The 27,203-nt window shown below is 37.5% G+C and overlaps 5 protein-coding genes and 1 pseudogene across 20 annotated transcripts; 5 read left to right on the forward strand and 1 right to left on the reverse strand.

Annotated features, from left to right (window-relative positions):
• The first annotated feature begins 515 nt into the window (after positions 1-515).
• On the forward strand, positions 516-5,031 carry Argl (Argininosuccinate lyase). Of its 4 annotated transcripts, none has more exons than XM_078186151.1 (11): positions 516-815; positions 976-1,105; positions 1,380-1,466; positions 1,914-1,997; positions 2,888-3,019; positions 3,170-3,270; positions 3,348-3,541; positions 3,779-3,978; positions 4,087-4,311; positions 4,696-4,802; positions 4,869-5,031. In XM_078186151.1, the coding sequence occupies exons 2-11, from the start codon at positions 1,007-1,009 to the stop codon at positions 5,026-5,028; spliced, it is 1,389 nt and encodes a 462-aa protein (XP_078042277.1). In that variant the 5' UTR covers positions 516-815; positions 976-1,006; the 3' UTR covers positions 5,029-5,031. The 4 variants fall into 4 exon arrangements, with proteins under 4 accessions (XP_078042277.1, XP_078042276.1, XP_078042278.1 ...); XM_078186150.1 differs by having other exon boundaries at positions 516-664; XM_078186152.1 differs by having other exon boundaries at positions 529-603.
• A 246-nt stretch (positions 5,032-5,277) lies between these two features.
• On the forward strand, positions 5,278-6,318 carry LOC144472789 (very-long-chain 3-oxoacyl-CoA reductase pseudogene; annotated as a pseudogene).
• Positions 6,319-6,549: 231 nt separating this feature from the next.
• Positions 6,550-9,849, forward strand: LOC144472786 (glutathione S-transferase LANCL1). 6 transcript variants are annotated; one of them, XM_078186143.1, is made up of 11 exons: positions 7,401-7,468; positions 7,565-7,741; positions 7,822-7,983; positions 8,054-8,233; positions 8,304-8,455; positions 8,522-8,669; positions 8,746-8,886; positions 8,966-9,148; positions 9,216-9,362; positions 9,448-9,550; positions 9,620-9,849. In XM_078186143.1, the coding sequence occupies exons 1-11, from the start codon at positions 7,430-7,432 to the stop codon at positions 9,694-9,696; spliced, it is 1,509 nt and encodes a 502-aa protein (XP_078042269.1). In that variant the 5' UTR covers positions 7,401-7,429; the 3' UTR covers positions 9,697-9,849. The 6 variants fall into 6 exon arrangements, with proteins under 6 accessions (XP_078042273.1, XP_078042275.1, XP_078042272.1 ...); XM_078186147.1 differs by lacking the exons at positions 7,401-7,468; positions 7,565-7,741 and adding an exon at positions 6,550-6,579; XM_078186149.1 differs by lacking the exons at positions 7,401-7,468; positions 7,565-7,741 and adding an exon at positions 7,217-7,233 and having other exon boundaries at positions 7,870-7,983.
• Positions 9,850-10,421: 572 nt separating this feature from the next.
• On the forward strand, positions 10,422-12,473 carry LOC144472603 (uncharacterized). Of its 2 annotated transcripts, none has more exons than XM_078185836.1 (2): positions 10,422-10,589; positions 12,040-12,473. In XM_078185836.1, the coding sequence occupies exon 2, from the start codon at positions 12,040-12,042 to the stop codon at positions 12,331-12,333; it is 294 nt and encodes a 97-aa protein (XP_078041962.1). In that variant the 5' UTR covers positions 10,422-10,589; the 3' UTR covers positions 12,334-12,473. The 2 variants fall into 2 exon arrangements, with proteins under 2 accessions (XP_078041962.1, XP_078041963.1); XM_078185837.1 differs by lacking the exon at positions 10,422-10,589 and adding an exon at positions 11,310-11,340.
• An 849-nt stretch (positions 12,474-13,322) lies between these two features.
• Positions 13,323-19,253, reverse strand: Dre4 (SPT16 homolog, facilitates chromatin remodeling subunit dre4). 3 transcript variants are annotated; one of them, XM_078186170.1, is made up of 15 exons: positions 18,931-19,253; positions 18,735-18,839; positions 18,211-18,375; positions 17,959-18,111; positions 17,736-17,882; positions 17,386-17,652; positions 16,602-17,310; positions 16,329-16,527; positions 15,207-16,257; positions 15,048-15,126; positions 14,800-14,965; positions 14,609-14,707; positions 14,447-14,512; positions 14,265-14,381; positions 13,323-14,180 (listed from the first exon to the last, which is right to left on the reverse strand). In XM_078186170.1, exons 1-15 carry the CDS (start codon positions 18,997-18,999, stop codon positions 14,174-14,176), a joined length of 3,399 nt encoding a protein of 1,132 aa, XP_078042296.1. In that variant the 5' UTR covers positions 19,000-19,253; the 3' UTR covers positions 13,323-14,173. The 3 variants fall into 3 exon arrangements, with proteins under 3 accessions (XP_078042296.1, XP_078042295.1, XP_078042297.1); XM_078186169.1 differs by having other exon boundaries at positions 14,800-14,968; XM_078186171.1 differs by lacking the exon at positions 14,447-14,512 and having other exon boundaries at positions 14,800-14,968.
• A 280-nt stretch (positions 19,254-19,533) lies between these two features.
• Ptpmeg (protein tyrosine phosphatase Meg) lies at positions 19,534-26,656 on the forward strand. 5 transcript variants are annotated; one of them, XM_078188040.1, is made up of 17 exons: positions 20,660-20,725; positions 21,087-21,298; positions 21,393-21,521; positions 21,609-21,657; positions 21,749-21,916; positions 21,990-22,110; positions 22,182-22,269; positions 22,344-22,496; positions 22,579-22,811; positions 22,886-23,056; positions 23,138-23,315; positions 23,454-23,621; positions 23,699-23,874; positions 24,188-24,387; positions 24,473-24,816; positions 24,882-25,166; positions 25,248-26,656. In XM_078188040.1, exons 1-17 carry the CDS (start codon positions 20,695-20,697, stop codon positions 25,329-25,331), a joined length of 2,790 nt encoding a protein of 929 aa, XP_078044166.1. In that variant the 5' UTR covers positions 20,660-20,694; the 3' UTR covers positions 25,332-26,656. The 5 variants fall into 5 exon arrangements, with proteins under 5 accessions (XP_078044169.1, XP_078044170.1, XP_078044166.1 ...); XM_078188041.1 differs by having other exon boundaries at positions 20,673-20,725; positions 21,609-21,651; XM_078188043.1 differs by lacking the exon at positions 20,660-20,725 and adding an exon at positions 19,534-20,136 and having other exon boundaries at positions 21,393-21,657.
• The last annotated feature ends 547 nt before the right edge of the window (positions 26,657-27,203 follow it).

The raw sequence follows: 27,203 nt of genomic DNA on the forward strand, positions 1-27,203 counted from the left end.
AATGTTTCCGGCCCGGTTGTTCTTCCGGTTATTTTTAGAACGGAGCAGCGCAATCCGCGGATTAATCCATTTCGGATCCGTCGCTCGCCCGCGACACCGGACTCCGATTCGTTGCTATTTCGCGACGATAACGCGACACGTGCGATCGCAACGCGAAATTGCCTAATCGGATCGCGTTAATTGATAAACCCGTGACTCAAGCCGATACACTCGTCTGCGATTAATCTATCCCTTAGAGATTCTTGCACGACCTGTCCATCTTTAATCCCTCGCGATGCAGACGGTCCCGTGATACAGCATTTAACACGATTGTTACGCGGCTTCGAGGGGCGAAGAGTCACATCCCTCGTTTTCTCTTTTTAGTTGTTGTAACATGTTCGATTTCTCTCTGTCTCTGTGTAGCAAATTCGCTTCATCTGTGCACGTTCGTTTCGCCGAAGCGTGCGACGCGTCACTTTATCTGACAGCACCGCGATACTCCGTTGACCATTGCCGATGAACTTGCCAATGTTTCGTCATAACCGCTCCAGAGTCTGCGTGGCGACTCACTATATGGAAAATCCGGGTGATGTTGACGGTCTAGTTCGGCAAACCGCGGCGCAAGTGAGTCATTTCACCGGGTAGTTGCATGAATAATTACCGTACGACATTTCCGCGATGAATGGTACTCGTATTTACCTAAAATTAAATATATATCATTAATAAATATTGTCATTGAATCGTGAATCGTCGTCTAAATTGTTCAAGTAAATTCTACGAAACGCGACTTCTATAAAAATGCAAATCCGTTTTTTAATCGATTGAAAATAACAAAGGTATATACAAGCGTTAATTTTTGTATGGGAGTCTCTTGAAACATTTTTGGCATCCCTAAAGTATTTCGTTGATTTCTAAATTGTCCGGTCCCGTGCAATTTTTCATGCATGCATTTGTTATCGCGGACGATCGAGAAATCAGTATTTGATCGGTTTGTAGATCGAATCGATTAAGAGATACCAAAAAAAAAATGTGGGGCGGTCGTTTTAACGAAAGCATCGATCTGGAATTCCGTGATCTGAATGCATCGATCAATATGGACAAGCGTTTGTACGCCGAGGATATACAGGTTCGTGCGAGCAGATTCTTTGTTCGAAATTATTCGCGATGACTGTATCGAAGATATATTTCATCGATTTCGTTAAAATGTCGTAACTTCTCTGGTACGTAAAAACATTGGATTGCGTCGCGGTGAGATCGCATATTTTTGTTACATTATCGCGGTGAGATTGATACACTTCCCGCGAGAATGTGCTCTCTTCGATCGGTATTATTGTCACGTCGTTATGTGTCATCGATAATGTATTATTTACCGCCACTGTATTAATTATCATTATCTCCAGGGAAGCGTTGCTTACGCGAGAGCGATACACAAAGGTAATCTTCTCTCGGAGGAGGAACTGCGAACCATAATCAAAGGCCTCGAGAAGGTATTCAACGCATTCCAGTCGATGAATGTACACGTCAAAACAGTAGAAAACAATAGAATGCGTCCAAAGAATAGGTGAATCGTAGCGCACGTGGCATATCGTGTGTTGACGTTCAATTACACTTAATTCAGAAAAAAGTGATACGACGAAGTTGTTGTCTCGTTGATTTTCAAAGTGGCCGACGATCATTTTGCAATAATATAATTAATATAATAATAATTCTATTTACAATGATCCTTAAGAATATATAATCACTCTGCTGCTGTGCTGTATCAATTACCAATATTTTTTAATTTATTAAAACGAGAAAGCCTTGAATAAGCAGATTTTTAAATTAACGGATTTAGCAACGCGGTTTTCCTATTATTGAAATCCAATTGTATACTCGATAATTTAGACGTTTGTAGGAAAAAGAATAATAGATAACAGTAACAATGTGTCGCGCAGGTGAAAGCTGAATGGGAAAAAGGTCATTTCGTCGTACACGCTGAAGATGAGGACATCCACGGTGCAAACGAGCGTCGCCTTTCGGTATATCAGTAGCGGAATTCAGATTTTACTATTTGTTATATTTTAAATAATGTCGCTGAATCTCGCCGAACAACTACCGGTACCGCCTTATCAAATGTCAAAGCGTTTTCGTACATCAGCTGTTTGACATTGCTTGTCTCGTAATACCACTTTCATTTGCGAAACAATCTCCTTCCCGTTCGTCTTAAGAACTGATTAAACATCGTAAGACTAAGCCGTGAGAAATCAAACAAACGGTATCTCTCAAGATCCTGACATTATTTATTGAACGATTCACGCTACTTTTTACCATTCGATGCAAGTTTTAACGACGCGAGTATTTATTTAACTTATGTAAAATAAAAATTGTCTAAGTTAATTGCAAGAAGCATAAGTCCGGTAGAAATATCTTCTTTGTTTTACTATTAATTTGAATAAGTTCAATTATAATGTAAAAATATTATCAAGCTATCTTGGTGTGTTTGCAGTTTTGTTTTTGACCTAGCCATTTTCGTTAAAATGCATCAAATCAGCAGTGTCTATTCCCAGTAAGCAATGCATGTCTCAAATAAGTCCATTCTAGGTCCGTTTTAGGTTCGAAAGTCTTACGCCCTATAATGAACTTCTTTAAGAAGTTTCATTTCAGATGTTAACGGGATATCTTAAGGATGTACCAAACGGACGTCCTATAACAGACATCTTAAAGACGTTACGAATTGGACATCGTTTTAACGTCTGAAGGGAGACGCCTTCTAAGTCGTCTTTCGTCGCAATATTTTTCAACTAAGTCAAACATCCATAAAACATCCGTGAGACTCCAATAAGATGTCTTTTAGATGTCTAAAGGACGTCTCAAAGGCGTCGTTGTTCTATCTAAGTTTATGATTCGCTGTTTCTTTATTGCCACCAAGGAGCTAATCGGCAGTGTGGCCAAAAAGCTGCACACGGGAAGAAGCCGGAACGACCAAACGATAACCGACACCAAGCTGTGGCTTCGGAAATCCATCGACGATCTTTCCAACAAAATGACGATGTTCGTTGGGGTACGTTCCGTTCGCCGAATCTGTGGAAATTACCAACTAAAATTGCCAAATTCGTAAATGATAAAATTCGAAAATTATCGAGGAAATAAATGCATAAAGATAGAAGTGGTAACAAGCGACAGAAATTTATGCAAGCGTTTTATCAATAAGATTCTAATCAATCGAGCCAAGGAAGGCATGGAGATCCTGATGCCTGGGTACACGCACATGCAACGCGCGCAGCCGGTCAGGTGGAGTCAGTGGTTGCTCAGGTAAATCTTCAAAGCCGTCTATGTTAACATCTGTGAAAATCCACGATAATTAGTTCACACTTTCCGCAAACCTACAGCCACGCTTGGTACGCGAAAGCGGACGTCGAAAGACTGCAAGAAATTCGCAAGCGGTCGAACGTATTACCCCTAGGCAGCGGTGCAGTGGCTGGCAACCCTTTCGAAATTGATCGACGTTCCTTGGCCAGGGAACTAGACTTCCACGGAATAACTCAGAACAGCATGTACACGGTGGGGGATCGGGATTTTGTCGGTAAACGAGTCCACGGAATTTTCTTTCGTTACAGTAAATTCTCTCACGTTGTCCCTTAGCTTGGAAACAAAATATTTAAATGTTATTGAACAAGTATTTATAACTATATAATAATGATAATAATACAAAGAATAAAATAAAATGATCGTGTCTCTCTTCCCAAATTGTCTATTTTTTGTTTAGAAACTGAGGGATACTTTGAGAGTATTTTACTAATTCTAAAATAATTCTCTCTAGCCGAATTCTTGTTTTGGTCGTCGTTGACCGCTGTCCACCTGAGCCGGCTCGCGGAGGACCTGATCATTTTCAGCAGCGAGGAGTTCGGTTTCGTGAAACTGGCCGACGAATTGTCGACCGGAAGCAGCCTGATGCCGCAGAAACGCAATCCGGACTCCATGGAGCTGATTCGCGGCAAGTCGGGCACGCTGCTTGGAAAAGTTTGTAGAATGGATACGTCCGAACGAATTCGAAACTTGTTTGTACGACGATACGCCCGGGCGATATCTTGTCGAGGCGATTCGTTGGTTTAATTTTTGACGTTTTAGTGCACGGGATTCATGACTACGCTAAAAGGAACGCCGTCGACGTACAACAAGGATCTACAAGAAGATAAGGAGGCTCTTTTCTCTACATTCGATACTATAACAAGCATGATCGTTGTCGCTACCAAAGCGATGGCCACACTCGAGATCAACGACCGAAAATGCAGGCAGGCTTTAACGCCTAACATGCTGGCAACCGACTTGGCATACTATCTTGTGCGAAAGGGAGTACGCGGCCTTATCAACTTTTCCCTTTACTTTAATAACTGTAACAATTTTTCTAATTATCTTCGGTATCCACCGATTTTAGATACTCGCTCATACTCTGTCACAAACGGCTGAAATCCGCGATGATTGAGCAAACATTTGGTTGAGTCATAAGCGATTTCCGTTTTACTACAACAATTTGATTTCTCAATTAAACAAACAATTGTATATCGATGGATTATACGTTTGCAATGATTTGTTGTCATTTATCGGGTAGCACGAGTATGAGTCGTTAGAATGGCATGCGATCCTCGATTAGTTCTCAGAAACGGAAACAACTAATGAATGACACGATCACGTACAAGAAGTTCCACAAAAATTTCAGAATTACATTTTTAATCGCAGATGCCGTTCAGAGAAGCGCATCGTTTGGTTGGAAACGTCGTGGTTCTGTCGGAGACGCTTGGAGTACCAATTTCTGCATTAACGCTCGATCAGTTACGATCCGTGAGGTAGTTCATTGTATCTTCGCGTTATCGCAAGCTTATCGTTGTGTATTTTTGATTTTATTTTCGTAGCAATATGTTTGAAAATGACGTGATGGAGACATGGAATTTCGTGAACAGCGTCGAACAATATAAAGCGGAAGGTGGAACCGGCACGGAAGCCATAAAGAAACAAATCGGTGTTCTGGAATCATGGTTTTTGACAGGCCAATTACATTTAGAGGATATCTAAGCCCGAATGTATAAATTACTGTATTCATTTCGCATAAAAATATGAATTTGCACCCCGTTCGACTGTTTCACGTACCTCCCCAAAAAACATGTCGTTTCATACTGAATCGTAGTGCGTGGATAATTCTTCTGCACGAATTCTCGAGAGCAAACTTTGTTGGAGCGAGCCACGTGAGATGATAAGGAAGGCTTTAAATGCAGAGAGCATTGTTCTTTAACATGTGCTGACACGAAACGGAAGTACGCTATCGCAAATTATGCTGATCGAGAAAATAGGTTATGCGGCGATCATATACTGGGGATACAAGCTGGCGCATAATGTGATCTACAAGATATATAGGAATTACACGGCGTCGACCGTCGACTTGTACGCGATGGGTAAATGGGCGGTGATAACCGGATGTTCCCATGGCATCGGAAGAGCGTACGCGGAAGCGTTGGCCAAGATAGGGATGAACGTTGTCCTTGTGAGTCCTGACAGCGAGGCTCTGAAAACGATCGCGATTAGTATCGAGGAGACGTACAACGTGAAAACGAAAGTGATCAAACTGGATCTGTCGGAGGGCCTGGACACGTATAATGTGATCGAGAAAGAGATGTTCGGTTTGGAGATCGGCGTGTTGATCAACGCATTGGGCATGTCTTATCCCCATCCGGAATACTTCCTCGATCTTCCGCACAAAGAGAAGATCTATATGAGCATCGTTCATTGCAACGTCGTCGTCGTCACGAATATGTGCCGCATCCTGCTGCCGCAAATGGTTGTCCGAGGAAAGGGTGTTATAGTGAACGTAGCGTCCATAGTCGCCGTGCTACCGAGCCCGCTTTTAACAGTCTTCGCGGCCACCAAGGCGTACATCGTTAAATTCAGCAGGGACCTACAAATCGAGTATGCGAAACACGGTATAATCGTGCAATGTTTGCTACCGGGAACTGTAACGAATCATACTTTGTATTCGCCGAAACCGGGATGGATGGTTCCCACGCCGGATAAATACGTGCAAAGTGCAATGAAGTCCATAGGCAAGGACACCGTGACCACTGGTTTCCTGCAGCACTCGATCCTGATCGCGGTGATCAAACTGTTGTATCGGATGTCACCCACTTCTTTTATCATCTGGATGATCAAAATCATGGAGGGGAATCGGAATAATGTGCTGCGTCGTTACATTGGATAATTTTGTAAAAACATTTAAGTATATAATTTCTAAACCGAAGAAGAGTTTGCTAATGTATTGTAATACCTTTTTTGATAATAAAATGTGAAAGTCGCTTTGATCGTCAAATATGATTGACCATCGCAAAAGGATACAGATTTTCATCCGGTGCGAATATTTCAATTCAAATTCAAATTCCTCGTATCCTTTCACGAATCGTGGAGTCACGCGTGCTCTTACGCATGCGCGTCGCAGGTGGCAATGAATAACATTGCGGTAGTGTGAACCTTAGACCGTATATGTATATATGAACAATTCCGTAGCCTTGATTAGTGTTCTATGCCCTCATTGTGCCATAGTTAATGTTTCTCGAAGACCCTACAATATTGCGAAACGTAATGTAATAGCTTTTTGAAGTTTGGTTAACTATTATGTTAACTAATTAAATTTTGCGTTGTTGACGTTTGGTTTTATTACATGACATCGATGCAGCGCATTCTCCCGAGCAGTTCCATGCCCTTGGTTTATCTTTATATGTTATAATTTTACCAGAGTTAATATTTTTAAGCGACACTGTATTATTCATACTTGGGAGATTGTAGCGCCTCTGTTGGAGAAAAAGCGAATCTCCTTTCGATGTTCGTACAGCGCCAATTCGTGCAGTGACAAAACGCACAAACTGTTAGCTAAAATCGACTGTCGGTAATTTAGGTCGCCTGAAAACATTAATTCTGGCAAAACCGCAGCATAGAAAACTAAATCAAAGGCACAAAACTATTCAAGAAAATGTGCCGCATCGATATCGTGTCATGAAACCAAACAACAACAATGCAAAATCCAATTAGTTAACGTAATAGTTAACCAAATTTCAACACGCAATTGTATTACGTTTCGCAATATTGTCATTTATTTTTGTATGCAATATCATACAGTGGATTTACCTAAATAATTCCATACCCTCGGTTTAATCCTCTATATCCTAATTTTCCAAAATGAATGTTTTTAAACCATGATCTAAAGGACAGAGCTTAAAGTATATTGTATCGTAGGTACATATGCACGCAAAACGCTTTCTCTGTTCTTTAGGTATGAACAAACCCTAACTATTATTACATTGTCAAGTGTTTATGTTTGACAGTTTTTACATATGTGTTGATTGCGTTTACATATATGATGCTATGTATTTATTGCTAAAATAGTCGCGTAAGTTCCAAGCTTTTATTTAACTTTATATTACCCCTATTTATGTTTCGACGAGTTTTCTCCATACTGTCGAAAAGACAGGTTTGTTATTAAAGAATCATTGAGATCAGATCGATATAGTTATACGCCAAACACTTATTAAGTTATTAAATTGATTTTTCTTTGCTATAATTATAGGTTTCTATATTTAATAGATATTTGTACGGCATATTGAACTTATCGAATAATATCGAGTTTGTAGAGAGCGGAAAACTCTGTTATTTGATAGGAAAATATTGTTCGATTAGTTTGCCGGGTAGACCGGCAATTTTGTTAGGTTCGATTTCTGACAGTAACAATAATATTCGAATACAGGTTTAAAAATCATTTATATGCAATATAATCGCTAATATTACTAATGTTACTGCTACTATTTACACATGATTATAACATAGGTGAGCTCTAAATGTAAATTATATAAAGGACAAACTTGGATCCCACAGACTGTAAACAGTGTTCAACAAAATATCATGGAGAACACTAGGTACTATGACAATCCTTTCGAGGACTATCCTACTCCGAAAGCTGAACATCTTGTGAATGCTGAGACAAAGAAGGTAGTTATATATACTAATAAAAAAATGAATGTTTTAAAATTTTATAAACAAGATATTTTATGTCCGTCAGATAAATGAAGAGTACAAAGACGTACTGTATAAGGGTGCAAAGAAATTACTGGATCGATTGGAAGAGAAACAGAAACATTGGTTATCCCATGATGATTATTCTGTGTACACAGGATCAGCTGGGATTGCGTATCTCTTTTACCATTGTGGCAAATGCTTGAATGAACCAGCTTACATCGATGTGATTATAAGTTTGCGTATATTATAAGTTTATTTTCATTCAATTAATTAAATGAAATTTTTCTATATAGAAAGCAGAAGAACTATTGAGAACATGTGTGAGTAAATTTAGAAGTAGGCGTGAAGTTACATTTCTAACTGGTGTTGCTGGCCCATTGGCTCTATATGCAGTTGTTCTCCAATCGCAAGGGAATCAAGAAGAATCAAAAAATACAATAGCTAAGTATGTATGTACACTGCATTCATGTTCCATGCTTACATATGTAACAATTTTTACATTTCCTTTTAGGTTGTTATCATTATCATCTCATGTTTTGAACGAAAACAGTGATTTACCTGACGAACTGCTTTATGGACGAGTTGGATATCTATTTGCCCTCCTGTTTCTGAATAAACATATATCTCCTCCACCCATAGAGGATCAGCTTATAAAACAGGTATTAACATGAAATTAAAATGACGCTTATTAATCCATTAGAAAATCAGTTAGAGTCATGAAAAATATTATACCAGGTCATTGCAGTCACAATAAAATCAGGAAACATATATGCCGCATCAAGAAAATACAAAACGCCGATAATGTATGCTTGGCACGATTCAGAATATCTCGGCGGTGCACATGGATTAGGTGGAATACTTTATCTATTGTTGCAAGTATGGAAATTCTATCGTTATGCCTCTCATTTAAACATAGATCGGGTGTAAATCACCGCTCAAGATATATGTTTTCTAGGCACGGCCATACTTAACACAATCTCAGTTGGAAAACGATATAAATCCAGCAATAAAATTTCTTCAAAACTTACGTTATCCTTCTGGAAATTTTCCATCGTCCATCGGAAGCAATTCTGACAAATTGGTGCATTGGTGTCATGGTGCACCCGGAATGCCCATGTTATTCTGCTTAGCCTATGAGGTTGTTACTACTTTTACTGAAACAATGAGTAAACGAAGCCTAAGTAACTAATTATACGTTTAAATAGATATATAAAGACAAGAAGTACCTGGACACCGCTTTACAATGCGGCGAAGTGATTTGGAAGAGAGGTCTACTTAAAAAGGGGTATGGAATATGTCACGGGGTTGCTGGAAATGCTTATGCATTCTTATGCCTTTTCCAACAAACAAAAGTTAGAATTTTACGAAGAATTGTTTTTCTATTAAATTTGTATACTTGAAGTGTCAAATATTAATGATCTTCTACTCCTGCTTCAGGATATAAAACATTTGTATAGAGCTTGCAAGTTTGCAGACTGGTGCATCGATTATGGAACACATCAAACGAGGTCTCCTGATAGACCATTTTCATTGTTTGAAGGTATTGTGTTGTAATTTTCAGTTTAGTCGAATTATTTTCAATTAATATTATATCCATATATTATTTTAGGTCTTGCCGGTACGATTTACTTTTTAGTTGATATGCAAAATCCATCTTCGGCTAAATTTCCGGCGTATTCGGTGTAAAATGAAACTATTTTAAGGTTTATTATTTGTGAATATTGATTAAATCATTTACAAACTACTATGAAACGTATATTCGCACGCAAAATTACACGTGAGAGCATGTAACTGAATGTATCCTTTATTAATGAATAAATCATTTTACAGATTCCATTATAGGATGTTATTAATGTACTAAGGTCATAATGTAACGTTATTTCTTACGTCGCATTTGAAAGAGACAATAGTAAAAGTGAAACCTCGGTCACGCCGCACCAATAAATCCGAAGTCCGCAGCTCTATATCGGTCAATGGGCCACTAATATTCATGACGGGTCGTACGATGGTATTTGTAAAAGCGTGAAGAGAAATGTTCCAAATATTGCCACCATTCAAAACTTTCTTTGTTGTCAGAGCATTGACCTCGGCATGGCATCAGATATTTTTTTCAGAATTTAGAATAACAATACAACACCTCGTAATCAACTTTTGTTTAGTTTCCAAGTTCAAGGTCAATGTAAATACACTTTGTCGAATTATTGAATTGATTTACCGCAACACGAGAAAACATTTTTTTTTTAAATTAGTTTACTTTATTCCTTGGTTGAATAATTCAACTTTAGGATATTTATTATTTTCTGAAATGCAAATCATAAGCGGACAGACTTCTCATTGGCTATGTAGCTAACATTAATATTATAATAATTGTGCCTGATTGGAAAGACTGATAGTTCGCATGACGATCGAAAGTGTAAGTGGTCAACGAGCGATTCTTCCTGGAACTTTTAACTAGTTGGAAGGTGGATCCTCGCTGGCTGGGCAGGAGTGGTGAACATCTCGAGTATAAAAGCCGCTTCTGCCGGCGGCGCGCTTTAGTTTTGCTCCATAGCGACTGATTCTGAGACTACGCTCTCGACGTGAGTACCATTCACACTGTAGATCTTGCTTTTCGCGATTATTTCAATTTGTTTCCAACAATTACTATCAATTACTGCGCCAAGTGTCGTGCACCGACATCAATGTAACTCCTTAAGTGTCTAGAAAATTGAAAAACCATATACGTTGTTTCAGTGATTAGACTAAGGACGTTCAAGCATACAGAACATATTTCGTTATGGAAAGAACAATACGTGTTGCGATAGAAAAATCTATATTCAAAGATTTACAATCATTAAATATATCTGAATTCTCATATAAAATTGAATTTAATTTTCTACATAGACATTTTTATTCTATTAATTATATAGATGCAGTAATCAGATAAGAGTTACTACTCGACCTGGGTAATAATTCATTAATTATTAATTTAAATTCTGTATCATTATCGCATTTATGATCTACCATAAAAAAGTAGAGCATTAAATTTGTATTCACCTTTACCAAGTAGTTTTCGAATTGATCGAACTATTTGCCTTGCAATTTCTTATAAATGCATAAATATTGCAATCTACATATCATTGTGCTATTTTCATTTATCATGCATCGGTCCTTGTGTAACTTCAAAGCCTCATTTTTTTGTATCATTTAATCGTTTCGTTGAGAATAGAACCGGTGGGAAGCAACGGATCTAAGACCGATCTCTTGATCTTACAACGGTTTATTACACTCGAGAGGTGAGGTGAAAGTGAGAGTGTGTCCTAAGAACGAGATTAACATACTCCATTATCGGTATACCGAAGTTATTAACGGATTTATAGCTTGTTTAATTAGAGTCCAACAGTTAATATAAGACACGCATAACAATGCTGAATGAAAGTTTTAGTTTATTTGCTGCTTAATAATATGTTTATCGATGAACATCTATTATCCTAATAATACTTGATTTTATTTTTATTCTTCTTACACGCCTGTTGCAAGGGTTGCATACAAACGGGCGCGATTTTTCCCGCTCCGCAATTCAACGGAAAATCAAATAAATTACAATTTACGAAAACAATTCATAACAGAAATGTACGCAATGCTCCAAAGTTTCACGTCATATTCTCCTTTTCTTATCATTTTACTTTCGTCGTTAAAATGATATTAGGACACGGTAAGCATGGTCGTTGCATTTACAACGGTGCTTGACCAAAAATGGTGTCTCGCATCGGACTCGAATCTTTCACCAATCAAGAGTGTTACACTTATGTGTGCACGTAATTGCGTCAGATATACTCTTGTAAAAACCGGATCGAGCATCCCTCTCACGTCAGCACAAAATACAGGATAAATGTCGATCTAGATCAAAACCTGTTTCTTGGTATAGAAAGAAACGCCGGAAGGCTCTCGACCTACGCGGGCAAACCTAGCCGTTTACGAAAATCAATGTTCCTACAGCGATTTCAAAATCGATGTGTATTACGAAATTGTTCGTTTTTGTTTTTTCAGATGGCTATCCGCTTAACGGTGTTGGCGATACTGGTTCTGGCTGTCGCGTGCTCGGCGTACCCGCAAAAAGACGGTCAAATTTTCAGCAACGAAGCCATAAAACAGGCGCAAAATACTTATCTCATTCCAAAAGATGCGACGATACAGAAAGTACAAGAAGGCATCGAGTTAGCGGCGTACGAATCGATCCCCGGCGACCAGAAGATCAATCTTTTCGAAATCCTGGGCGACCATGTGCCGCCGGAAGTGGTGAACAATCTTCAAGCACAGATCGATCAAATAGGACGACCTTAGACTGGACTTCATTCGAAACATCCTTGTAAAGAATCCTTTAATCCTAAGTTTTGTACCGAATATTTATGACATGTGATATAATGTGCTCCTTTTTTAACGATGTACCTAGACTTTTCACTTTTCGTGAATAAACGATTGAAAACGTGTACATATTCTTATTTTTTTACATGCTAAAGCTTACCCCAGTAATAAAAAGATTGGAAATCGATCCTCCGACTCTGGAGAGATATGTAAATGTTCAATATAATTTGATTCTAAAGTGAAATTATTATCGAATTTATTTATTGCAACGAAAGATACGTTATTCAATGTATTGTGAAACGTTGAATGAAATCGAGTACCAGAATTAAGTATGTGGTCAGCGATGTCGTGGAGAAAGCTGTAGAACCACAAACCGATGGTATACTTTCACTTCTCCTGTATTCACGTTGTTATCGAGATGGTTCTTCTTTAGCGCATATTAAATAGCACTGCGATAAGTTGAACGTAACATAAGATCATCAATTAACGTTATTTCAGATCAACTTGGTTACCGAAGACGTTGAAATAAATAAAGCAAAAATAAGCCAAAGGTATGAAGTATTTCGCAAAACTTACACTTTCACCGCCCCGGGTTCTCGTCGTTGTTTCCTTCCTCTTCTCTCGAATTTAACAGGGAAGTCGTTACATAACGTTACACAGATGCACGAATTTTTAATTACATCTTATGTTACGGTTATTTAGAAACAGCATTCGATTTTCCATTTTACATTATATAAAAACATTTTTGCTCGGCAGGCGGTATTGGAACAGGTTTTCGTAATGTTTTTGATCTTAGAAACGTATAATATTCAGTCGTTAAACAAGGATTTTATTATAATGTACTTTTCCTTCGTATAAAAATAAAAAGATTTGTATTTGAAAATTTTTACCAATGAAACTGCACAAATACATCGAGTTCAATTGCTCGATGAGCGATTAATGACAATTATTCGTACATTAATGATAAATAACTTAAAAAGTATTTATTTCGTTTACCAAGGTACAAATCTCAGAACAATGCGAACGTAATTATCAAAGGGTTTTTGATCCGATCCAGCTTTCATCGCTTAGAGACTTAATATCTATGTTCTGGATATCTTATGTACGAAGGTTATCACTAGTGCATTGTCTTGCATTGAGGCCATGTTATGATTGTACCTATAACAGGTTACTCTTTGCCACAGTAGTCATGAATCAACATATATGCCCATTTTCATTAGTGAACGTTATTACAACAGACGAAACAATTTTCCTTTCAGTCGCTTAGCTATACAATGAATATTGTTTAATTTTTTTAATACAGTTTCAACAACGTAATAAGTTATTACTAGACTGCCGATGTTGCAGGTTTATTTTCGATACCTGATGCTTGGATTATTGTGTTTGTGATTCAGAGTACAAAGAATATCAAGACTCTATAAACATTTGCAGTCTAGTTATCGTTTAATGGAATGAAATAGTTTAGTGTTAGTATGTAATGTTATTAAAGTTTATCTTCTGTGTTGAGTGAAACAATTATGTATAAATTGCGAAGGCTGAAAGTACACATTCATATGTATATTAATGATAAATTAACAAAGAGAGTGGCTGCTTGTATTAACAGTGCTGTAGAAAATAATAGGTATGTTGGAAATTCAGATACGAATATCCATATAATATCCAATGAATTATTCAACAACCATTTAATAAAGTCAATGCAAGAAAATGTACTGTTCTTCTAATTTAATCGACGTACCACGAGTAAGAAAGCTTTAGGTAGAATCAACTTGGTGTTTTTTTTTTTGCGTGTGCTTTATTTCCAGCGTGTGAGGCAATTTCTTCACTTCCTATAATACAAACATGGCAAATGAAAATGACATTAACGATGATAAACATACAACTAATATAAAGTAACAATTAGTAGTACATACCTAGACCTCTTCGACCCCCTGTCGTTTCTTTCGGTACTGTCATCACGAGATCGTTTCTTACTGCTAGATGAAGAACGGCTGGATTTGTGTTTGTCGTGTTTGTCGCTCTTCTTGGGACTGTACAGAAAGAAAATCAGGTGTAATGTAATATCGTCTATAAAACAAACTGTTTAATTAATCACCTATATTTGGACGATTTGGAAGGAGATGCTTTCTTATGTGATCCCCCACTCCGTGATCGATCCGATCTTTAATTGTAGAAGCATAGACTTAGTACAGTTTAACAAGTCTTAGCGTTCCAGGTTAAAGCTATAAACACGTGCAAAATAAGCGCAACATCTTACCTGTGTTTGTCCGACGATGAGGACTTTTTGTCTTTACTGCTGGACGATGATTTACTTTTGTCTTTACTACTGGAAGAGCTCTTATGTTTTGAGTTATGTCTGCAATAAATGTACAGTATATAGTATGTATGTGCATAATAAGTTTGTTTTGTACAAGAGTATAATGATTACAGAGGATGACTAATAATTACCTGTCTTTTGTTGGCGAGGGTGAATGTTTGCGATTGGACTTCTTCTTTTTGCTAGAATTATAATCATCACGGAATTGGGTGTCCCCTCTTTCTTTATCTTCCTCAGCCGCCTCTCGTTCCAAGTCTGACCAATCTTTACCAGATTCTTCAGAACTGCCTAACTCTTCTTCTGGGACAACAGAACTTTTGTAGTGAAAAAAATCGACTTCTCCTTCGTCTGTTGCAAATAATTAAAACGTATTAAATACCTTCAGTGTCCGAGTCTTCGGAAGCTTCAGAGTATTCAGAATCATCGTCTGATTCTTCTTCGCTGTCCAAATCAGTTGGCTAAAGGAACAGAATATATATAATGAATATCAATCGACTAAAGTTTCGATAAACAATTGCAGACATAATATATTTCAAACCTCGTAAGCATCGTCCTCCTCTTCCTCTTCATCCTCGACTTCATCATTTTCTGCATCGCTTTCTGGGTCCAAGAAAGTCCAGCCGCCATTGTCAAAGAAACCAACAGGATCGTCTGTAATTGTCTTCATAATTTTTGTCCAATTCAGAGACTGTACACCCTCCGTGTATCTAATGTCACAGGAGTTCAACCATTCCTTTACATGATCCAGCAAGTTCATAGGAATGGCATTTAGCATCGCAACTTTTCTATGATAGTCTTTGAAGACGAAGATCATATCGAAGTTTTTCAGATGAAATTGTACTCTCTCAAAATGGACCAGTTCAACGTCCTCTAACGTGATAACAAAAGGTGGCCATTCTGTAAGGTTGACTAAGCAGCCGCTAGTAGGTTGCAATAGAACAGTACTCCTGAACGGAGCGCCAGGGAATCCCAATTCCCGGAACGGCGTATCGAATTCAATTTCTTGTTTGGTCATACTCTCAACCTTCTCGCAGAAACTTTTGAAAGCAGTTTTCAACTTGTGCCTGAGCTCCCGCTCAGATTGCTCAGCTGCCAGATCATCGCGATCATGCATATGCTGATGCTTTCCTAAATCTGTCGTGATCTCACCAACTTCTGTATAAAACTGTACATCCACGTGCTTCTTCTTCCCAAACATTATAGCATGTTTCAAGTGAAAGTGAAGTAATATAATCATTTCCCCATCGCATGGTTGGAAGAAGGCGTTCTTAATATTATTGTAAAGAATATCGACCTTGTCTCCTCTGACCGAAGTATAACGGAATCCGTTCACATGCGCTTCCAAACCTCCGGTCATTCTCTTCGAGACTATATTCGGTCGAATGTACAAATCTTTCAATTTAGGATTGCCCTTGTTTTGCGACAATATCAATGTGTCCTGCTTCACTAGATCTTCCTTCTCTCTTTCTTCTGCTTCTCTATTCTTGAATTTCTTTTGGACTTCTTTAATCAATCTAAAGGCTGTATTTAAGTTGGACGACGGTGCCGAAATCTCACCAGGTTCTTTGGTGTTTGTACTTCGATATGTTCTGAAATAAAGGCAAATAGTATTTTCGTTAGTATGTAACATGTAGAAAGAAATCGAAACGTGTATACTAACACTTCCTTGACGAATGTAGCATCTGGCTGTGGATAAGTTCCACCTTCATTACGGCCCATCGTAGCGCCAGGATGGAAAAAGTTAATTCTCAGATACGTATAATCTCCTTCGACAGATTGAGAAATATTTTTGATGGTGGATATGTGAAAGGGTACGGGAATACCAAAAATTGGTAAAATTACCGTTTCATATTTCTTATCTGAAAAATAATGTTAATAGTAGAAATTATGTGAACACGAGGGTCTGTGAATTATGCACTATCAGAGCACATACCGACGTATAATTTTAATTCTTTGACTTCTGGTTCACGAGGCATGTGACTCAAACTTTTGTACGATACAGTCGATTTTCGTATTTTTTCCTGTTCTTTTCCGCCAGATTGCTGAGCTAGCCGAGCTTTGGCTACCTCGTTTAATTGTTGCGCCAGTTCCTTCTGATGTTGTTTTCTTTTCTCTTCCGAGCTGTGCTCTGTTCTCAACTTGGATTCTATGACTGCAGTTCTTTTACCACGACCAAGAGGCATATCTGGCTTTGGTTCATTTTCTTTCCCGCTCCCTTCTTCTTCTTCCTCCTCTTCATCCTTCACGAATATACCAACATTTTTAACTTTTTTCTTGGATGGTGTCAAATTCGTAGCCGGCTGACCTTCATTGACCATGACAGTGTCACCAACGAAAAGGGCATACATTTTTCCTTCTTTCTCGTTGGCTTCCGAATTGGTGAGATTCGACAACCCAACGTTAACGTTAAATACCATGCCTTTCTTCACTACCGCATGGGTCTTTGGACCAATAAGCAGGGAGCTTTCTCTAAATTCGATACCCATAGCAAATCCAAAGTTTTTGGTTAAATGGTCTAACATATTTGGTTTCTCGTCCTTTACATATTTCACACCAGCTTCGTATACTTCGCTTATCTTTGTTCCGGATGTCAATTTCTTCAATATCTCTTCTTCCAATTGTAAAAGAAAATTGTAATTATCCTAAAGCAAATGTATACATATGCGTTAGTATCTCTGTTATATACAGTTTATAAATTGCGATCATACAACATTTACCTCGATCGCTTTCGTGGGATTTACCAACAGCGTTCTGACTATATTAGAACAATAAGACTTGTACCGTGCTCCAAGTGAACAAACAATCACACCGAAGTGCAAAGTGTTCTTATCACTAACGACGCTAAATTTCAGGGAATAGTTTCCACCACTTTGTATTATCGCTGGATAACACATATCTACTTGGGTAACATCGACGCCAGTAACATACTTCTTATTTGTTATAGCTGCATCTACACCTTCTGCAAGCTTTGAATGTTTTACTTTCTAAAATTCAAATGAACACAAATTATAAATTGACACCTTTTCCTAGACTTGTTTACAGTTTTACCAAAGACAAGATCATTTACTTTGTCAGAATCTATAATTTCCATAATCTGATCTTTAAGGTACTTTGTGAAAACGTCTACAGACACCAAACATGCTTTCTTTATGGTGAGAATTTCAGCATCCTCTTTTGGACACATTACATATGCCGCCGCGGCACTTACATCAACCTAAATAATAAAACATAAAATATAAAATAAGTAGAGCAATTCTTAATACACTATTTCATACAGAGCTATAACGTACCGTATCAAAAGACTCAGACTTCAATGCAGCTCTCCATGCATCCATAAAGGCACCAGGATAATTTTCTTTTGAAAACACGCCTAATGTTTTACCCTTCTTGCTCTCTTTTATAACTTCAATGAGTTTGGCGAAGTTGGCTTTATCTTCATCGTTCTTGAAAAACAATCATATATACAATTGAGAAATATATCGGCCAATGAATGATAAGTTTATTCTTGTCTGGAGATGATACGTGTCGCATAGAATACATACCCTGTCTCTCACGAGCAGTTTCACAGGAGGCACCCCAGTTTCTTCCGATTTTTGGTTCTCTAACTTTCTTAAAAATTCAATTTTTTTCTTACTAGCCAGAAAGTTTACGGAGTCCTCTGCCAGAATCATTATAGTATCGGTAAGCTCGTAACTGAGTAGCCATGTCTGAAATGATCGATTACGTTTAATGGAACAAAACTTACATTAAAGCATTATCAAGCACTTGAATCTTGCGACAGAGAAAAAAATTACAATTTTACATCTAGCGAGTCTTTGTTAGTTACATAATTAAACACCTAATTTATAATACACAGCTACAAGAGCTATTTCAAGTTGCACATACGACTGCAACAGAAATATATATAAATCTTTTTCTACACGAAATATTAAACTCGGGGAATTCTAATTTATAGAATTATAAGAATTAGGTTATACAATAATTTTAAGCTAGAACAGAACAATGGAAACACGGACAGTAAAGAAATATAAAGGTGTATTGAGATATAAAAATTAATTAAGCTTACTTGCAACGCTGTTGATTTACTATACACAATATCCTCGTCTGTGCCCACGGCGGAGACGAGACAATCCATTTTACTAAAACTGTCATCTGTACCAACTTCTCCATCCTGTCGAACCAAAAAAATATGTAATTATTCGATTTATCGTTGATGCGATAACTGTCGTGAACAAGGGAACGTAATGCGAACAACTGGTTACCTTCCATGCGGCGTAAAGACGCTTCATACGCCGAAAGAATGTGTCTTTGTCAACAGATACGTTTGCCATCGCTTCTTGTTTTCAACACGTTCGGTACAGCACAACACGCTTCCTTCCGCAAAATCAACTCGACATAAAACTATAATAAATAGTCCCAGCGTAAACGATAACGAACTAAACATTCAGACGACACGATATCCTTGGATGTTATCACATTTTCCTCAGTGTTCCATACAAAATGCGTAATACTATCAAAATTCGTCGTTTTGATGCGGAGATGGCGGGATTTATAACCAAACCGCAACTGTAGTCCACAAACTACGGACCACGCGGCGGGAACAGATTTATACAAGGCGTAGATAATTCGCGAATTAAAATCGACTGGCAATGCCCCCAAACAGTTATCAGTCGAACGAACGTTTCCTCAAAGCGCGTTCGCATCGCCACGCGCAAGCATAGAACATAGGCTCGACATAGAGGATCCTGTGGCCGTGCGAGATGTCGACAACAGCGTCTCGAGATCGATTGTTCTATGGCTAACATCAACACGCACGCGACGTGTAATCCAATGCATACATATATGTACGTATGCATAGCGATAGGGGTTCCTGTCGGGGCGTCAATTTTATTGCAAATAAGACTCTAATATCTGCGATATATGCATCATCAGAAAAAATATGATATTTATTACGAAACTGTGATACGATTGCCGGCCCACCTGCATTAGTGAACCCGTAACGATCGCCGCGAATGTGCGAGAAAAACTCCGGTTGTAAATTCATTCACATCGTCGCCCTAGCTCGTGCCGATTTTATTAGAGTGTTACCTTATATGTTGCTACGGTGCGAGTGAAAGAAGCGCAGTTCTATACGATTTAAACGTGTTTCATTGGGTTCTACGGCGAGGCGGTCGAGCGGTCAACGTCGAGCAATACCAATGCATCCTGTTTTAAGGGGAACGACGATATCATCGACACCGTTGAAGCGTTAATATGCCCGTATAAAAAAATAATGAGAAGGGCTTTAAAGAGGAAAAAATTCTCGTCGATACTGTGATACGTTCGGGGAGACAATACATTCTCCGATGCTCCGATAAACTTCTACACCGTGACAGTGCTAACGAATGTTAGCCGTTGGTTGTTGCTCTGTCAATTCTGTAAGGACACCTGTGAAAACGGTACTGGAGGCACTGCAACGGATCATGAATGTAAGCGCAGATTTTACAGTGCAGTCTTAACGTAATCGCCGGACTACTGCTGGCCTATGCATACGAATAACTGATAAGCCGGAAACACTTGCGTTCCGAAGATCCGATGTCCGTTCGAGACAAATTTTTCTTTTATTCCTTTACGCCTTGGGACATCGTGTTCGTCGAACAGTTTCGTTTTCGATCGTAACAGTTGGAAAAACTGCATTGGCAAACGCGTTCACGCCGCCGAACGATTCCGCGTATGATTTTTGCGGTCGAACCTGTTCAATAATATTTCAATACGTTCGAGGTGCAATTGCATAAAAAATAGAAAAAAAGAACATGAACGAATGAACTTTTATCATGTCGATTCATTTAATCGCGTCTGCAAATAATCGTAGTTTAAGGTCTCTCTCTCAAATTGAGACTAGCTCAAGGTACTCGAGAATATTGGCATTTAATGCGTTCCTTTTGCTTTTTCTATGTAAACTATTTTCAGAATATCCCGTTCTACATTATTCTGGCACGCAGTAGACATGAACTTGCTTATGTAACTGACATTAGATTACTGACCCGATGAATTTGTTTTCAATGACATCAACTGAATGTAATTACACAAATATCAGTGATGTAGAATTAATCAGTCTGTGTGCTTTCACCGGATACATTCATTCATTTCAATCGTTTCTTCAAATTTCATAACATGGATTTTAACATAACCTTCCTTCTACCACAAGCAAAGCAGTGTCTTTTAAATACTATATCTTGAAAGATCCAGTTCTTGTGCTTATAATGGGTGATCAAAATCTCTATAGTTGTTGCTAGTTAATTGCTCTTGAAATTGGATTCCTAGAAGACATTAAGCTATGAAATTGAACGCGTTTATTTATATAATATTTTATTTCTAATTTCCAACATATCCTGAGTAATATTGATTTTAATTATTGCACACGATGCTCTTGATTCAGGTGGTCAGCATAGCGGAGAGGTGGTGTCGGGAAGGTGGTTGACACGCCTTCATATCTTTGAGATGATTGAAAGCGTGTCGCGGAGAGCGTTGAGTGGCTCCAGTGGGAGCTACCACGTTCGCGGTGCTGAATTAGCAAGGAATCGTAGATTGAAATCTTTGTCTGCCACTGTTGTTTTTCTCGACGATACGCAACATACGTTTCAGCTAGATGTAAGTCCTTAAACTAGTTAATTAAGAAAAAAAGGATAAAACATAGTGTCTAATGTTAAGTATAATATAATATACGTCTTTACAATTACTTTAGAAAAGGGCAAAAGGTCAAGCATTGTTGGATTTGGTATTTCAACATTTAGAACTTGTTGAAAAAGACTATTTTGGTTTGCAATACGCAGAAAATGGAGCCACAGCTTGTACATATTCTCCAGATGTAATGGTAAAACTTTCCCAGAAGTCAAACGATTTAATTAAAAATCATTCAGTAGGTGAATCGAATGATAATCAAATTCCATTGGCGTTTCAGAGGTGGTTAGACCCTACCAAACCAGTTAAAAAGCAGATAAGAAGTAAGGGTAAAGATCATATTTAAGTACATGTTCGTATATAGTGCAAAAAAAAAAAAATAAAGTTAACAATACGTTTAATCGAAATGAATTGTTTCAGGTGGGCAGTTTTATTTCAGGGTAAAATTTTATGTATCAGATCCTAGCAAATTGCAAGAAGAGTACACCAGGTATCAATTTTACTTACAAATACGAAGAGATATTCTTCAAGGAAAACTTCAATTACCGCCTAGCACAGCATGTCTTATTGCTAGCTACACTGTTCAATGTAAGCATATTACTACAGGTAGAATTATATAATTTTCTAGTCAGTTCGTATGTTTGATTTGATATGATTGTAGCCGAGTTAGGCGACTATCATCCAGAAGAACATGGTGCAGGATATCTGTCTAGGCTGCAGCTTATACCAGGTCAAACTGAGGAAATGGAGAAAAAGATAGCTGAATTACATAAACTTCATAAGTATGTCGAAACAATATATCAAATATTATCAATATACGCATTATTAAAATTGTTATAAAACTTTTTCTTAGGGGTCAATTACCGGCCGATGCAGAATTCAATTTTCTAGATCATGCCAAGAGATTAGATATGTACGGGGTAGAATTACACAAAGCAAGGGTACGTATCTGCATTGTATGACTATAATAATATTGGATAAGCCTATTTTTATTGAAATTACTTTTTTTCCGCAGGATTCAGCAAATAAAGAAATACAATTAGGCGTAACGTCTATAGGTTTAGTTGTATTTCAAAATGGTATCAAAATTAATGTGTTCTCGTGGTCGAAAATAGTTAAAATCTCATTTAAGCGAAAACAATTTTTTATTCAACTTAGAAGAGAACAGGTAACTAAAGCATTGAATAGCGAAAATAAAAGGTAAAAGCGGGCCAGAGCTTGATTATAAATTATACAAAATCATGTTGCAGTCGGAAAACTACGATACATTACTGGGATTCAACATGCAGACATATCGTAGTTCTAAAAATTTATGGAAAGCCTGCGTGGAGCATCACACGTTCTTCAGGTTGCACAGTCCCAAAATGAGGCCGAGACGCTTTCCTCTTACTTTAAGCAGTAGGTTCACTTATTCAGGACGTACAGAATTCCAAACAGTCGAAGACGGAAAACACAGAGCGAGAGTAGAAAGAACATTTATACGGTAACATTAATATTCTCTATTTCCGTTTCAGTGTTACAGTATGAACGATTCTCATGTACTGACTTCAATAACAGATCTCCTAGTAAAAGATTGGTGCACGGAGTCACATCGGCTCCGCTTATAGACGACAAAGGAAAATTATCTGTACTTCCTGGAAGACCTCCAAGACCATACGATAACAAAGTTCAGTCTCTTGGTGCTCGCGAACCTCGCCAAGCATGGGGCGAAGGCAACCCTAGTGATGAGTTAGTTGAAAAATAATTTAACACCTTAGAATTTTCAAAGTCTTCAACGTGATCTGCATCGCTTTTTGTTTTATTCCATAGCGAGGGTGGTTTCTTATCTCTTCGAGATGAAATATCAGGTTCACATACGCAAGGCAACGCATTTTCTCCTGTATTAGGATCTAGAGTCTTAAGTTATGCAGACGATGATACAACTGCTGAAAGAAATATTTATGATTTGCCAGATTACAGTGAACCTACCAGTTCACCTGCTCCTCAGGTACTCCTGTTTCAGTATCTTCTCAATTTATATTCACTCTTAGTTTTAGAGATGAATATACACAGTATTGTCTCCTTGGACTGTACAATGAAACTTTTACTTATAAATAGATTATATAATGGTCGATTATTATTACAGATTGTAGAAGATGGATTGGTGTCAATAACTCTGACACCAGATGAACAGGGTCGGTTTGGATTCAATGTGAAAGGTGGTTTGGACCTTGACATGCCTATTTTAGTGTCTAGGGTGGCTCCGAATACACCCGCTGATCGTTGTTATCCAAAGTTAAACGAAGGAGATCAGGTACATATTTTACTATTACATAGTTATGTTATCATGCTTATCGTAAGCTAATCATCATAAATACATTAATCAAATAGGTAGTCTACATCAATGGAACTGACGTGAGTGGATTATTGCACGAGCGTGTTGTACATCTGATTCGTAAATCCCGCGATTCTGGTTCCGGTGAGCTAACATTAACTGTTAGGCCAAATGCTTTGTACAATGCACTAGCTGGTACCGATGAAACGTCTGAAGAGGAGCCACCGTATAGGTATAGGAACTACATTCAAAAGTTATTAATTTTAAACATTTGAAATATTATTGTGTCGCCTCAATTACACTGTTCGATAAATTAAAGCTTTTGTCTGCTTTCTAATACCCACCGAGTGATTCTTGTAGAGCGTTACCGACATATTCAGAAACATTTCCTCGTTTTAGCTAAAAGAACGCACACTTTTATAAAAACTTATGTTTTTTGGAAATTGGAAATGATTTTTAAACTCGTGTTTGGGAAGTGACGCTCTACAAGAATCACCCAGTAGGTATTACAAGACAAATGTGTGTTGTTACCTTACTGTTTTAAGATATGTACCGGATGCACCTCATGCGGCGATTGGATCAGATGCGTTAGCACAGTCGATGTTGCTTCTTGCCGATGGTCTTGCGAGTGGTGCTCTAATCGCTCAGTACGAGCAGCTATACCGAAAGAATCCGGAGCTTACTTCTCTGGAATCTAAGAAACCTGAAAATCAAAATAAAAATCGTTATCGGGATATCTCGCCATGTAAGTGGGAAGAGAAAACACCAGGAATTGCATGCTTTAATTTAGGAGACAAGCACCAGAAATTTATACTTTATATATTGTTTAGATGATGTTACTCGAGTGATACTTATGGGTTCCTCAAACGGCGATTACATTAACGCTAACTACGTAAACATGGAGATCCCGGGATCGGGAATTATCAATAGATACATTGCTACACAAGGACCATTATCAACTACCGTCGCTGATTTTTGGCAGATGGTTTTAGAGGCAGGCAGCACCCTTGTTGTCATGTTAACAACCCTTGTTGAACGCGGTAGAGCAAAATGCCACCAGTATTGGCCCGCGCTTAACGAGACTCTCACGTTACGGAATCTCACACTCACTTCTACGGTTGAAAACGTGGAAGAAACTTTCATATTTAGGGAATTTATACTCCGTGATATAAACGTAAGGATGGTACTTATGGATAGACAATTATGGTATACATATTAATTGTTGCGTGTACGTTTCAGACTGGAGAAGAAAGAGATATAACACACATGCAATACTGTAGTTGGCCCGATCATGGTGTACCCAGTGATTGGAGACAGTTCACAACTTTTACCGAGAGAGTGAGGGCAGCTCGAACAGGAATAGTAGAACCTGCTGTAGTTCATTGTTCTGCCGGAATTGGTAGAACAGGTGTTTTAGTCTTAATGGAAACAGCGCTGTGTCTTATTGAAGCGAACCAACCAGTGTATCCGTTAGACATTGTGCGCTCTATGAGAGATCAAAGGGCGATGATGATACAAAATGCTGTAAGTTGGAGTTTTCAAGTATACTTCAACAATTATGGTCGTCCTATTATAGTTAGTAATACGACTATTTGCTTTTTATAGAGTCAGTATAGATTCGTGTGTGAAGCAGTGCATAAAGCTTACAGCGAAGGAATAGCTAAACCACTTCCCGAGTTCAGCAGGTGAAATGAAGAGGAGTAGGAACGTATTGTAATTACCATGTTTCTTACATTTTAGTAAGAAAACGGCATCACATCATTAGATGATAATTTTATACTCAGACAATAATATGCACATATATTATTGATTAGTGGGGAAGATATATTGCTATTTATGGTAGGTGATTTCTATCTTCTCGCGAATCAGTTTTCATGTAGAACATCATTTCATGGATATGAAGGAAAATATAATTTTGGCATCCTCAGTTCGACAAAAGATCTTGAAGTTGATAAAATTTTCGTTTGGACGAATGTTTGTAAACGATGCAAACTTGACGAAGTAAGTTTACTAATTTATATTTAAGCTGAAAAATGTATTATTTAAAACGATTTTCTATTGTAGTTTAATAATCGATATCATTACTAATTTCTGCTCTATGCGAGAAATGAGATGCAGAAATACGAAAAAGTTTAATTCTAGGAAATTTATTGTGTTCGAATTGTATAGATCAAATTCATTTCATCGAAAGTATTATCGTTTCATTCGATTCCGTAGGGTACTATTTTCAGATTGTTATCGGGAGCTAATAATAGTGCAAATGCGACCACACTCATGAAATCAAGCATAACGCCTTAAGATCTATAAATGTTAATTGGAATGTTGAGAACAAATTGTTAGAAATACTGGAGGTGTCAATATAGAAATATTGCCTTGAAGACAACCGCAAAATGAAATGTTACAAAGTAATTAAACGCAGAATTAAAAGAAATGGTAAAGTCTATAGTTAATCTATTTCAATAAGCTACAGAATGTAATTTTATAAAACGAAACCGTAAGACACGATTTTTGAATCTTTAAACGTTTTCATATAATTTCGAAATAAGCGTATTAGTCATAAATACTGCTTGGCCATAAAATAATTGAAAGTATTGCCATCTTCGATCAAGTATCAATATTTCATTATGTCTAATAGTTGAGAGTAGCAAGTATGCTCGTGTAATGGATAAAAGAAAATTTTTTAACTCGTAGCGACCCGTTTCTGCTATTAACTTATGGCTAAGTATCATACTCTACTTATAACGAACGTAACAATCTCTAATATCGTATAAACAGTGTACAGTTTAGATTTTATTAAACAAAAAAAAAAGGAACGGACTAATATAAATGGCAGATATACTACTGAAGTATTAACGTTTACGCTCGTTTCACGAGAAAAGTGCAAGAATAATGTAAAGAAAACTGTTTGAAACCGAAAATGGTACAGTGTTCGAATTTTGGACGTAGTTCAAACTAGTTTACGAGTAAGATTGATAGTAAGAATGTAGAACGAAATCAAAAACAGTGATGTAAAATGTGCTACGAAGTAATCTATCTTGAGAAGATGCCTCTTTGAGAATCATTGACGTCCTTTAAACGTTCTATGAATGTTAAGAAAACGTACTATTTTTTATAAGTGTACAATGTGTTCTACTTTCCGCCCATTTTTCGCAATGCCCAAATATCTTTGTGTCTTGCATACGTGAAACATTTACGAAAATTAAACAGTCGGGTAACTGAGTTTCTAATACTTCAAATTTATCGCAAAAATATCTTTCACGCACAAAACATATGAATTCGAAAAGACTTTGAATTAGAGATATGAAGACTACTTTTTGATTAATTAAACAATGATACATTCATATTGTACGATTTAATACAATTCCTTTTCAAATCGCAAATAATAATGATATGCACAAAGGAAATAGAACAATGGAAATTGAATGAACAGAATTGTAATTTACTTCTTTGTGTCTGTCATAAAATATTTATATAAACGTGGTTATCATTTAACAAAGAATGCAACACATAAATTATTTGCGTGTAGGATATATAATATCGTATTACAAACACGTTGCCATT

This window comes from Augochlora pura, chromosome 7, assembly GCF_028453695.1.
Source record: "Augochlora pura isolate Apur16 chromosome 7, APUR_v2.2.1, whole genome shotgun sequence".
NCBI classification, from domain to species: Eukaryota; Metazoa; Arthropoda; class Insecta; order Hymenoptera; family Halictidae; genus Augochlora; species Augochlora pura.